Source organism: Phyllostomus hastatus, unplaced genomic scaffold, assembly GCF_019186645.2.
Source record: "Phyllostomus hastatus isolate PE091 unplaced genomic scaffold, TTU_PhHast_1.1 phas_scaffold_501, whole genome shotgun sequence".
Taxonomy (NCBI): Eukaryota; Metazoa; Chordata; class Mammalia; order Chiroptera; family Phyllostomidae; genus Phyllostomus; species Phyllostomus hastatus.
In genome coordinates this window covers 1,869,020-1,882,931 of record NW_025334033.1, presented here as the reverse complement: position 1 = coordinate 1,882,931, position 13,912 = coordinate 1,869,020, and the positions used below count along the sequence as shown (strand labels likewise).

The 13,912-nt window shown below is 36.5% G+C and overlaps 1 protein-coding gene across 1 annotated transcript; it reads left to right on the top strand.

The window, feature by feature from the left end:
• The first annotated feature begins 12,429 nt into the window (after window positions 1-12,429).
• Window positions 12,430-13,377, top strand: LOC123808612 (olfactory receptor 4F15). Its single transcript, XM_045823379.1, has one exon. It carries the CDS (start codon window positions 12,448-12,450, stop codon window positions 13,375-13,377), a length of 930 nt encoding a protein of 309 aa, XP_045679335.1. The 5' UTR covers window positions 12,430-12,447.
• The last annotated feature ends 535 nt before the right edge of the window (window positions 13,378-13,912 follow it).

The window sequence follows — 13,912 nt, the reverse complement described above, 5'->3', positions numbered from 1 at the left end:
AAGGATGAGCAAACCTGAGTAGAGAAGATGTACACCAGATGATCTTTGAGGTATCTCTCATTCTTTACACCCTATGCTGATTGGTGGGAGTGTGGGCAGAAGTCAGTGCTCAGTGTTACTCAGAATAGTGGAATTCAGGACACAACAAAGACATACTGGAACTTTTTGGGGGGTAGCATGTACATTTTATTTTATTATAAATTTTAATATATTTTATTGATTGTACTATTATAGTTGTCCCATTTTTTTCTCCACTTTATTCCTCTCTGCTCTGTACCTCCCTCCCACCATCATTCCCCCACCTTAGTTCATGTTCATGAATCATACATGTAAGTTCTTTGGCTTCTCCATTTCCCATAGTATTTTTAAAAAATGTATTTTATTTTATTGATTATGCTATAATAATTGTCCCATTTTCCCCCATTTATTCCCTTTTGCTCTGGACACTCCATCCCACCCGCATTCCCCCCTTTAGTTCATGTCCATGGGTTATATATATAGAGAGAGAGTTCTTTAGCTTCTACATTTCTTATGCTATTCTTAACCTCCCCCCGTTTGTCGTCTACCTACCATTTATGCTACTTATTCTCTGTACCTTTTCCCCCTCTCTCTCCACCCACTCCCCAGCTAATAACCCTCCATGTGATGTCCATTTCTGTGTCTGTTCCTGTTCTAGTTGTTTGCTTAGTTTTCATTTTTGTTTTGTTTCGTTGTAGGTTAATAACTGTGAGTTTGTTGTCATTTTACTCTTCACAGTTTTTTTGTCTTCTTCTTTTTCCTAGGTAAGTCCCTGTAACATTTCATATTATAAGGGCTTGGTGATGATGGACTCCTTTAACTTTACCTTACTTGGGAAGCACTTTATCTGCCCTTCCATTCTAAATGATAGTTTTGCTGGATAGAGTAATCTTGGATGTAGGTCCTTGCCTTTCATGACTTTGAATACTTCTTTCTAGCCCCTTCTATCAACTGATAGTCTTATGGGCACTTTGTAGGTAACTGTCTCCTTTTCTCTTGCTGCTTTTAAGATTCTCTCCTTATCTTCCTCTTCTCCTTCAGGTACCCCTGTGATTTGAATGTTGGAGCGTTTAAGTTGTCCTGGAGGTTCCTAAGCCTCTTCTCATGTTTTTGAATTCTTGTTTCTTCATTCTGTACCAGTTAGATGTTTCTTTCTTCCTTCTGTTCCAAACCGTTGATTTGAGTCCTGATTTCCTTCCCTTCACTGTTGGTTCCCTGTATATTTTGCTTTATTTCACTTCATATAAGTTTCACTTCTTCCTCCATTTTGCTACTGAACTCAATAATTTCTGTGAGCTTCCTGATTACCAGTGTTTTTAACTTTACATTTAATAGGTTGTCTACCTCCTTGTCACTTAGTTATCTTTCTGGAGCTTTGACTCGTTCTTTCACTTGGGCCATATTTCTTTGTCTCAGGACACCTGTTATGTTGTAAGTGGCAGAGCTTTAGGTATTCGCCAGGGCAAGGCAAAACCTTGTGATGCATTGTAGTGCTGTATGTGGGGGAGGGGTCCAAGAGGGAACAATGCCGCTTATTTGGCTCTTGCCCTGCTTTCCATCACTTCCCTCATTTCCAAGAAACATATTGTGCCCTTTCAGGGATGATTCTTAGGTGGTTGGGTTTGTGTACATTCTAGGACCCCACAGGCCTGTCCAATAAACTCTCCTGTGAGAATGGGTGTTTCTTTCACTGTGGTAAGCCCACAGGTTTTACAGCCAGAGGTTTTGAGTCTTTAGTTTTCTGCACTAAAACCCTGGGTTTCAAGGTTTGTCTTACTCCCCAGTTATTTCTCCTGGCTTATCCCCACGCTAATGTGGGACTGCCCAGCCTGTCAGCTGCCACCTTGTCCATGTGGTCTGCTGCCTTGCTGTGCATCCTATCTACTCCAGCTGCCCATCTCTGCCCCTCCTACCAGTCTAGATGAATGTTTTTTAACTTTTTGGTTGTCAGACTTCCATGCAGTTAGATTTTCTGGCAGTTCTGGTCATTGTTTTGTTTTTAAATTGGTTGTTATCCTTCTTTTGGTTGTGGGAGGAAGCAAAGCATTTTAACCTATACCTCCATCTGCGTCAGAACTCTCCAGAGACTGAGTTTCTTAAAGATTCCAGTGTCTTTGATTCCTCCTGTGAGTCATTATCAGCTTTTCTATTTTGTTGCTTCAGTTACAAGAAATAGTTTTAGGAGACAATTTCCTTGACTAATTGACTTTAGTTTGCAACCAAAGATCATGATAGCATTATTTGGTCACTCTCTTCCAGCGCTGTTAATTAGCTATTTATTCCATTTATGGAAACATTTTTGTATACCTCTGTGTGCTTGAGATAATAGTATGAATAGCTACAAGGGAAGAATGGGATGAAGATGACAAGAAGAAGAAGAATGTATTTAATTAGATAAACTTCAGCAATGAGAAAAACTGAGGTAACATTTTGCTTTTTGTTTGTATCAATTCAGCTTTGTCCTGAAGGCAGGAAGAAATAGATGATGGTGGTAGTGACATGATGAGCATAACAGGAGAATAAATATGAGTAGCTGTGGATATGAAAAACAAGAATTAACTTTAATTTTTAACTAGGCCTTGTAACTGACCTAGAGATTCAAAGGTGCAAGTGATGATAGCATTATGGAATCTGGAGTCCACAGTGTGGCCAAGACTAGGATATAGGTTGATTTGTTAACTGTACCCAGAAATCTTTAAAGAAGCTTATTGGAACTGAAATTAAAGACAAGTAAGTGTGTTGTCCTCATACCCAGTTTGTTTTCTACTTCACTTCTATCTTTACAGAGGAGAAAGTTCATTAGGTAGTAGTAACTAATACAGTTTTTAAAAATAAAACCCTACTTCATAGAATCAAAGTGGAGAAAGAGTGACTGAAAACTTTCTTAGAAGAGAAATATCTAGGAATATATCATTCTAAAATGATGTGGTGTCAGTTAAAACTAGGTGATGGAAGAATGGAGGAAAAAATGTAGAAACCAATGTACAATGTTTAACAGCTAGCAAACCTTCTGTTTTTGTTTATATTTTAAAACATTCATGAGAATTTTTTAGAGATCTACAGTGAAATGTTTTGTGGTAAAATGGAGGTAGTTAGACTAGAGACAAAGATAAAGGATAGAAGGTTGATCCTATGAGGAAAGCGTAAAGGAACTGAGGTGATTAAATCTAGAGGGTACAGATGAATGATCTTTCTTTGATTTTATGAAGTTCACGGATATCAAACATTTATCTGAGAGAGTTGCTGACACCTTCCTTATACTCACAGAGAAAGAATTAAGTGGACATTAGCTTAATTGATAGGAGAAAAAGCTCTTTTTGTAAAGAAGAACTTTTGTACTGTTATGTTAATTAAAATCATGAAGCCAATGAAGAAAATGAATTCTCAAACCTTGTGAACTGATAAAGAACTGCCATGTCCTGAATGGAGATACAACAAAACAAAGCAAAACAAAACAGGAGCTGGGTCAGAACATATTTTTAGATCTCCAGCCAAATGATTCTTATTAATTGAGGATAGTGAGCATCTCTGTCTATTTTTTCCTCAAATTTTAAAACACAAAATTACTATAAATCTGTTTTAAGAGGTTGCCCAATTCTAATTCCATATAGATCAAGATATTTAAATCATCATTCCACTAAGTGCTGCAGAATCTGGATTTGTTACATGTAATCATTTAAGTAGTCTAAATAAATGATGGCTATAATTCATACCCTTGTAATTCTTGAAAGTAACAGCTAAATCAGAACCATAGAACTCGAAGTGAAAAGTCTGATAATGGCAATGGTCTTGGGAGAGCAGAACTCTTTCCACGAAGGGTCTGGGATGCCTCAAAGGGATGAAGAAGCCAGAACCTAGCGTCTCCCACTAGAAGCCATTCAGAGACTGTAACTCAGAGCCATTCAGTGGATAGCTAAGAAATTTGAAGACTTGAAGACAGGTAAGTTTCTAGATCTGCTGATATTTTCTATTGATATTATTTTGTGGCCTTTGCTCTTTAAGGGATAGTGAAATAGGCACATTTTGTCTTCGATCTCACTTTTCCTTTTCTTAGCTTTAGCTCTCATCTCTGGGGTCTGCTGCTCTTCTTCTGAGCTCATCTACTCTTTACTGGTCTTCTGCAGCAACCTATTCAAGCTAATCCTTCTTGATGATGAATCAGGTTTAAAATGGGCCACTAATATCTTTGTCATCAAAACTCTCATTTTTTGCCTGTATAAGAGCGAGGCTAAGGAACACAGTCTGGTAACTTGTTTGTATGTAATAGCTTAATGGAGCACCCTTCCCTTAGCAATGTAAGTAAAACTAGGGAATTCAGTATGTTAGCCTAAATGAAAGCAATTCTAAGGCTAGGTACAATTACAAAATAATTTTGGGTACTGGGACTTATAAGATTCTACATAGTAAAAAGCTCCCATTCCCCCATTTTTTTGGTCATAATACGTTCATCTAACTGAAAATCTTGTTCTGCTGCATTCTACAATCCAGTTTTGCTTTGCTTTCCTTTTTCTCATTTTCTATGAATTTTATTTCTGATTTTAAGAATGCATTTAACATATTTAAAAAAATAAAAATATTTTTATTACAGATTTCTTTTTATTTTTTTATATTTAACATTTTAAAATTATTGTTCAAGTACAGTTTTCTGCCTTTTCCTACCACCCCTCCCCACCACTCCACCCCTCCCCACCTCCTCCCCTGTTTCCACCCTGCCTTGCTATTGTCCATGTGTCTCTTATACTTGTTCCTGTAAACCCTTCACCCCTTCCCCCCATTATCCCCTCCCCTGTCCCCTCTGGTCACTGTCAGCCTGTTCTCAATTTCAATGTCTTTGGCTATACTTTGCTTGCTTGTTTGTTTTGTTGAGTAGGTTCCTGTTAATGATGAGATCATATGGTATTTGTCTTTCACCACCTTGCTTATTTCACTTAGCAAAAACTTTTATTTAATTGTTGTTCAAGTATAGTTGCCTCCATTTTACCCTCCCCAACCCCAACACCCCAGCCGTCCTTGCTTTCCACCCTTGATCCTACCGCCCTTTGGTTTTGTCCATGTGTCCTTTATGCATGTTCCTGAATACCCTTCCCCCTTTTCCCCTCACCTCCCCTCTGGTTACTATTAGTTTGTTCTTAATTTCAATGTCTCTGGTTATAGTTTCCTTGCTTATTTGTTTTGTTGATTAGGTTCCTGCACTTAACATATTTTTAAAAATATACTTGTCCTGTGGTTAGACACTGGCACATAGAAACTCATATTTTTTTTCCAAATGACCTAATAAATCCTTTTTTAATTTTGCTTACTCTATTTGTTATAAATTCATTAATAGTGAAGTTTACCTCTATTTTCTTTGCTGTTCTTATTTGTTAGTTTTTGCTATTTGAATTTCAATTTAGAGGAAGCACGACTTATATTTTCACTTCATCATATATTCTCATTGTTACTCCTACTAAATGGAAGCCTTAAAAACTTGGTTAGGAGCATTTCTTTTCTTAGTAAGTAATCCTTTTTGTTTTATTTTTATGCCCATTTCTATAGTAATTTTGACTAGTTTGTTCATCGTTCATGACGTGGAGTTTTGCTTATAAGTCATAAAAGAGTTTATACAACTCAAAACCATTCTGATAAACTTACAGTCTCACTTTATATATGTTTAGTTTCTTCATTTCTTTATTCTACACAATATATATCTATTCTCTTTTCATCTTTATATTATCTCTAAGGGTAGACAGAATGCTAGGCTTTTTATAAATGCTACATAAATATTTGTCGAGTGAATGAGTGAAAAGCTAAGAAATCTTTCTCCAACCATCAATTTTTGAACTGCTTTTCATTTAGTCCAAAGAATTTTGATAGTAAAATAAATCAAAGACAAATACCATATTGTTTTACTTATATGTGGAATCTAAAACAACAACAACAAATGAGCAAGCTATACAAAATAAAAACAGACTAATAGAAACAGAGACTGAAGGGATAGTTACCACAGGATCATGGGAGGGGGACGGGTGGAAAAGATGAAGGGGACTATAGTGAATAATATTGTGGTAAGTTTGCATGGTCACATCATAAGTTAAAAAATGTTCAATCACTATGTTGTGCACTTGAAATTAATGTAACTAATATAATATTACATATCTACTATACTTAAATAAAAAATAAACCAGTTATAAAGATGCTAGCTATGTATTTAAAAGCATATAAAAGAAATATATATTAAGTATTTTTCATCTACTATGCTATTACAGTACCCAATTTTTTTCTCCCCTTTATTCCCTTCCTCCCTGCACAGCCTCCCTCACCCTCCAGTATTCCCCTCCAACCCACAGTTCATGTCCATGGGTCATACATATATGTTCTTTGGCTTCTCCATTTCCAGTACTATTCTTAACCTCCCCCTGTCTATTTTCTACCTACCACTTCTGCTTCTTATTCCCTGTACCCTTTCCTCTCATTCTCCCGCTCCAGTGATAACCCTCCATGTAATCTCCATTTCTGTGATTCTGTTCCTATTCCAGTTGTTTGCTTAGTTTTTCTTTTTGTTTTTTAGGTTCAGTTGTTGATTGTTGTGAGCTTGTTGTCATTTTACCATTCACATTTTTATCTTCTTTTTCTGAGGTAAGTCCCTTTAACATTTCATATGATAAGGGCTTGGTGATGATGGACTCCTTTAACTTGACCTTATCTGGGAAGCACTTTATCTGCCCTTCCATTCTAAATGATAGCTTTGCTGTATAGAGTAATCTTGGATGTAGGTCCTTGCCTTTCATGATGTTGATTACTTCTTCCCAGCTTCTTGCCTGTAAGGTGTCTTTTGAGAAATCAGCTGACAGTCTTATGAGAACTCCTTTGTAGGTAGCTGTCCCTTTTCTCTCTTTTTAAAAAATTTTATTTTAATCATTGTTCAAGTACAGTTTTCTCCCTTTTACTCCCATTCCAGCCCACCCACCCAATCCTCCCCACTTTCCTCTCATTACTACCCTCCCCCTAGTTTTTGTCCATGTGTCCTTTAAATTTGTTCCTGTAAACCCTTCCCATTCTCCCCTGAAATTCCCTCTTCTCTCCCCTCTGGTCACTGTCAGTCTGTCCTCTATTTCAGTGTCCTTGGCTATATTTTGCTTGTTTCTTTGTTTTGTTGTTTAGGTTCCTGTTAAAGGTGAGATCATATAGTATTTGTCTTTCCCTGCCTGTCTTTTTTTGCTTAGCATAATGCTTTCCAGCTCCATCCATGCTGTTGCAAAGGGTAGGAGCTCCTTCTTTCTTTCTGCTGCATAGAATTCCATTGTGTAAATGTACCATAGTTTTTTGATCCACTCATTTACTGATGGGCATCTAGGTTGCTTCCAGCACCTAGCTATTGTAAATTGTGCTGCTATGAACATCGGGGTGCAAAAGTTCTTTTGTATTGGTGTTTTAGTGTTCTTAGGATATAGTCCCAGCAGTGGAATTGCTGGGTCAAAAGGCAGATTCATTTTTAGTTTTCTGAGGAAGTTCCATACTGCTTTCCATAGTGGTTGTACCAGTCTGCAGTCCCACCAACAGTGCACTAGGGTCCCCTTTTCTCCACAACCTCTCCAACACTTGTTGTTTGTTGCTTTGTTTATGATGGCCATTCTGACTGGTGTGAAGTGGTATCTCATTGTAGTTTTAATTTGCCTCTCTCTGATAGCTAGCGATATTGAACATTGTTTCATGTGTCTTTGGATCTTCTGTATGTCCTCCTTGGAGAAGTGTCTGTTCAAGTCCTTTCCCCATTTTTAAATTGGGTTGCTTGTCTTCTTAGAGTGGAGTCATGTAAGTTCTTTATATATTTTGGAGATGAAACCCTTGTCTGAGGTATCATTGGCAAATATGTTTTCCCATACAGTCCATTCTCTTTTTATTTTGATACTGTTTTCTTTAGCTGTGCAAAAGCTTTTAATTTTGATGAGATCCCATTTGTTTATTCTTTCCTTTATGTCCCTTGCTCTAGGGGACATGTCAGTAAAAAAGTTTCTGCATGAAATATCTGAGATTTTCCTGCCTACGTTCTCTTCTAGGACTTTAATGCTATCATGACTTATATTTAAGTGTTTTATCCACCTTGAATTTATTTTTGTATAAGGTGTAAGTTGGTACTCGAGTTTCATTTTTTTTGCACATAGCTGTCCAGTTCTCCCAACACCATTTGTTGAAGAGGCTATTTTTATTCCATTTTATGTTGCTGCTTCCTTTGTCAAATATTAATTGACTGTAGAGACTTGGGTTTATTTCTGGGCCCTCTGTTCTGTTCCATTGGTCCATGTGCCTGTTTTTATGCCAGTACCAGGCTGTTTTGATTACAGTGTCCTTGTAGTATAGTTTAGTGTCAGGTATTGTGATCCATCCTACTTCACTCATCTTTCTCAAAATTGCAGGAGCTATTCGGGGTTGTTCATGGTTCCATATAAATGTTTGAAGTGTTTGTTCTATGTCTGTGAAATAAGCCATTGGTACTTTAATAGGTATTGCATTGAATGTGTAAATTGCTTTGGATAGTTTGGACATTTTGATGATATTAATTCTTCCACTGCATGAACACTGTATATGTTTCCATTTGTTTGTGTCTTCCTTGATTTCTTTCCTCAGTGTTATGTAGTTTTCTGCATACAGATCTTTTACCTCTTTGGTTAGGTTTATTCATAGGTATTTTATTTTTCTTTTTGCTATTTCAAATGGGATTTTTTTCTTGATTTGTGGTTCTGCTGTTTCATTGTTGGTGTACAGAAATGCCTTTGATTTCTGGATATTGACTTTGTATCCTGCTGTTTTGCCAAATTCATTTATTAGGTCAAGCAGTTTTTTGGTGGAGTCTATAGGATTTTCTATGTAGACTACTATCATGTCATCTGCAAACAGTGACAGTTTTGTTTCCTGTTTTCTGATTTGGATGCCTTTTATTTCTTTTTCTTGTCTGATTGCTGTGACTAAAACTTCCAGTACTATATTGAATAGAAGTGGTGAAAGTGGGTTGTCCCTTTTCTTTTGCTGCTTTTAAAATTTTCTCCTTATCTTTAATCTTGGGTAATGTAATTATGATGTGCCTTGGTGTGTGCCTCCTTAGGTCCAATTTCTTTGTGTCTCTCTGGGCCTCCTGGACTTCATGGAAGTCTGTTTCCTTTGCCAAATTAGGAAAGTCCTTCATTATTTGTTCAAATAAGTTTTCAATATCTGGCTCTTCCTCTTCTCCTTTTGGCACTTTCACAATTTGGATGTTAGAATGATTAAAGCTGTCCCAGCTGTCCTAAGCCTCTCCTCATTTTTTTGAGATCTTATTTCTTCATTCTGTTCTGGTTAGATGTTTATTTCCTCCTTCTGTTCCAAATTGTTGATATGAGTTCCAATTTCCTTCCCTAGAGAACTATATATTATTATAGAGGTAACAACTGCAGGAAACAACTATTACCCCTAGGGTTGGGGAAACAAAGGTAAGAAGTTAGAATTATTAAAATATGGTAATTTAGAGAAAGGGTCCTATGAAACTGGATCCCCTTCTTTGGAGAAAGTGCATCATGGCTGCTGCTTGTTTCTCTGAACTCAGGTACTGAAAAAATAATGAATTTTTAATGAAAAACTAATGAATTACAGCATTTCTCTTCAAGTGTTATTATCCTTTCTAGGGAGGAAGAACTATATGTAACAGGCTGAAATTGCATTTTCTGTCATGAATATGGACTCCACTTAAGCAAGAATTCTGGTCAATGCTATGTCTCCAATGCCTGGCATTCTGGGCACTCAAAATATTTATTAAATTAACAAGCACAAATCATTCAGAGACCCATTCAGGAGTCAATTATACACCTGACATAACTATTCGTCCAAGACCTTACTGATTGACTGATTATCATAGATTTCTTTCACTGGTGGCCATTAGTATTCAGGCTTGGTCCTAGATGCAGTTGAAGTCAGAAGTCATTATTTAATTATATTTGTCATTCCTCCAATATCTTTTTCACCTTCCTGATAAGCTATCTGAAATCCCTTATGGCAGAGTCATTGATTTAATAGCTCCCCTTTTCTCCTAAAATACTGTTCACATGAAAGAAAGTTGTGATATGTAGAATAATGGTTCCCAAAATGTCCATGTCTTAACACCTGGACCTGTGAATGTATTTTGAGATGAGAAAATTATCCTGGGTTATCTGGGTTACCTCATTGTAGTCACAAGGGTCCTTATAAGAGGAGGGCAGGATAGTCAGAGTCAGAGAGGATATTGGAGTGATGTATTCCAATGCAAGCAGAAGTTAAAGTGATATAATTTGAAGGGGGAGAAAACTTATAAGCCAAAGAATGCAGACAACCTTGGAAAAGGCAAGAAAATGGACTCTCTCCTAGACCCTCCATAAGGAATGCAGCTTTGCCAACATCTTGATTTTAGCTTAGAAAACCTATTTTGTCCTTTTTATCTCCAGAACTGTGCAATAATACATTTATGTGTTTATTTTATTTTATTTTATTATTTTATTTTTTATTTTCATTTGTGAGTTTTAAAGCCATGGTTGCTGGTAATTTGTGACAGCAAAAATAGGAAATGAAAACAAAAGCTATTTAATAAAAAGAACTTTCAGTGGGAGTCAGGGGTTCTTGATCCTAGTATGACCTCTCCCACCAGTTACCTTTGTGATAATGAGCAGGTCACTTCCTGTATCTCTTTTTATATTAATTATTTCACTGATAAAACATGTGCATTGTACTTGATCAGGAACACCCCGTTGAACAGTGGGCCTCTGATAGTTTTCTCTAGTAGTTTTTTATCCCTAAAAATTGTAGTTTTCTCCTTACTTGTCCATATTGGGACCTGTACAATTTCCTCTAGTTTTTTTTAAAATAATTGTTGACACTGTTACAGATGTCCCCCATTTTCCCTCACTTTGCCCCCTCCACCCAGCCACCCCCACCATCAGCCTTCACCACATTGTTATATACATGCATGTATGTTCTCTGGCTTATCTCTCCCAGTCCCTCTACCCACTCCCCCCTTCTCTGAGATCTGTCAGTCTGTCCTATATATCCATGCCTCTGGTTTTATTTTGCTCATCAGTTTATTTGGTTCATTAGATTTCACATATGAGTGAGATCATACAATATTTGTTCTTTAGTTCTTTTTCTGGACTTCATACCTTGATCATCATCCTTTATCACTTACAGACACAGACACAGACACTGTCTGGCTCTTTTCACCCAGTTTTTATTTCTGTTACTCTTTTATCCATTCCAAATGTGTTTTGAAAGAGAAAAGAGACAACTTTCATGTGGCAGGATTCTTATCTTTATACACAGTAGAGGAGATTGTTTCAGTTTATCACATATTTTATATGAGAAATTGAGGGTTTTTTGGAAAGTGAGTATCATTTATAAAATAAATGATTTTATTCACTTTGAAACATATCAAAGACCCCTTTTAAAATTACTAATTGGCACCTTATATTTCTTTGGATGACAGAATTTTCTTGTGCAAATATTACTTTGTGTAGTTAAATAAATAACTGCAGGAAGAAGGCTTGGGATCCTGTGATAACTCCTGTTTGATAACACAAAATATACCATTAATATGAACCTTACTGAATTATAATTTACTTGCTTGACTCAGGGTTATTCTTCAGTCCCATTAATTTATTCATTCAATAAGTAAGAAGCATTCATTGAATGATTATGCCACTATTGGTGATTCTGATGGAGGTGAGGATTACTCATAAAAGCCAGATATAATTCCTGTTTTCAAGAAACTACATTTTAACTGGAGAGATGGAAATTTATATAATTGTGAGAAGCAAAATGAAATAAATGCAAACAGCTCAGAGAGAGTATAGAAATGGGCAGATTTGGGAATTTTTGCAGATGAGAAAACATTTCTGCTGGGACATTGAGAATTGGATTTTGTGATTTGGAGAATAGAGTGAGAGAAATTTTGAAAGTTCAAAGAAATAAAACTTTCAAAGGTGAATTGAACAATATGAGTAACAACAGAGAGACTTTGGGAAGCTATATGCTGTGCATTAGAAATTGTTAGGTGGCCATACAAATGGCCGCACTAATATCAATTCATAATAAATCATAGTCAAAACTACTTGAAGATAAACATATGTTACTGAAGTAGAACACACTGGATAGGAGAATATAAAAAATACCTATGTAATACTGGAATAAAGAAGAGAGGAAATAGGTCCAGAGATGGAATTAAGTTAGTTTTGAAAACCATAATGTCTTTTGGCAACCAGCTGGCTCGTCTAAGTAGAGGTCCAATGTGCATGTAATGGAGATGATTTGGCTGTGTGAGATGTTAATATTAAGATTGTTTTCATGGACTGACGACTTTTTTTCTTGAACGCTAATACTTGCTTATGCATTTTGTTTTTCATTTTCTTCCTTCAGGTAACCTAAAAACCGACCCTGGTTTCTGAGAAATTGGATGGAATGAATCACTCCACAGTAACAGAGTTTGTGTTTTTGGGACTCACTAATTCATGGGGGATTCAGCTCCTCCTTTTTGTCTTTTCCTTTTTGTTCTACTTGGCAAGCATGATGGGAAACCTTGTCATTATGTTCACTGTAACCTTGGATGCTCATCTGCACTCCCCCATGTATTTCCTCCTGGCTAACCTGTCAGTTATTGATATGATTTTTTGCTCAATCACAGCCCCTAAAATGATTTGTGACATTTTTAAGAAGCACAAAGCCATCTCCTTTTGTGGATGTATTACTCAGATCTTCTTCAGTCATGCTGCTGGGGGCACTGAGATGGTACTGCTCATTGCCATGGCCTTTGACAGATATGTGGCCATATGCAAACCTCTCCACTACCTGATTATCATGAGTCCAAGAATGTGCCTATACTTTTTAGTCAGTTCCTGGATTGTCGGTTTTATCCACTCATTGCTTCAATTAGTTTTTGTGGTAAACTTGCCCTTTTGTGGCCCTAATGTATTGGACAGTTTTTACTGTGACCTTCCCCGTCTCCTCAGACTCGCCTGCACAAATACCCAAGTCCTGGAGTTCATGGTTAGTGTTAATAGTGGGCTTATTTCTGTGGGATCTTTTGTCTTACTAGTCATTTCCTACATTTTTATTCTATTCACTGTTTGGAAACACTCTTCACAAGGTTCATTCAAGGCCCTCTCCACTTTATCATCTCATATCACTGTGGTAGTTTTGTTCTTCGGGCCGCTGATGTTTTTCTACACATGGCCTTCTCCCTCATCACACCTGGATAAATATCTTGGTATTTTTGATGCATTTATCACTCCTTTTCTGAATCCAGTCATCTATACATTCAGAAACAAAGAGATGAAAGTGGCAATGATGAGATTGTGCAGTCATCTTGTTCATTACAGGAAGATTTTGTAAATAGGTTGGCTTTGATGACATGAAACTATAGGTTCTCGCTCATGCTGGTCACAGAGAAAACATTATGCAATTTCAGAGAAACAGTCAAGACTTAGGTGATGTTATATGCCTAGAGATCTAGTATCTATTAAATTGTGGTATCTGTTTCAATGTTAAATCAGAAATGATGTTATTCTTTGACACTGTATATCAAAGTGTTAAAGACAAAATCATATGTGTTTTCTAACTTACATGGTCTAAGAGCACATAATATTTTATCTTTTCCTATTTTGGACAGATTATTCTATGGATACCTGGAGTATGAATACATATAATTTTAATTTATTTACTACCTACATATTTTGATTTAAATATTTTCCTACTCTGTTTGTTTCTTATTTCCCCAGTATCAACATATTTTGCCTCCTTACCAGGCTTTTCTCTCTCTGTCAGTATAGGGAATTGTTAATTTTATGTTAGAATTTTGAATTTAAAGCTACAATGGGTATTGTTCTAATCCTCTTAGTTGTCCATGCTAAAACCCAGAACTGAGGGG

Coding starts and splice junctions, on each gene's coding strand:
- LOC123808612 (XM_045823379.1), top strand. CDS start 12,448: ATGAATCACTCCACAGTAACAGAGTTTGTGTTTTTGGGACTCACTAAT.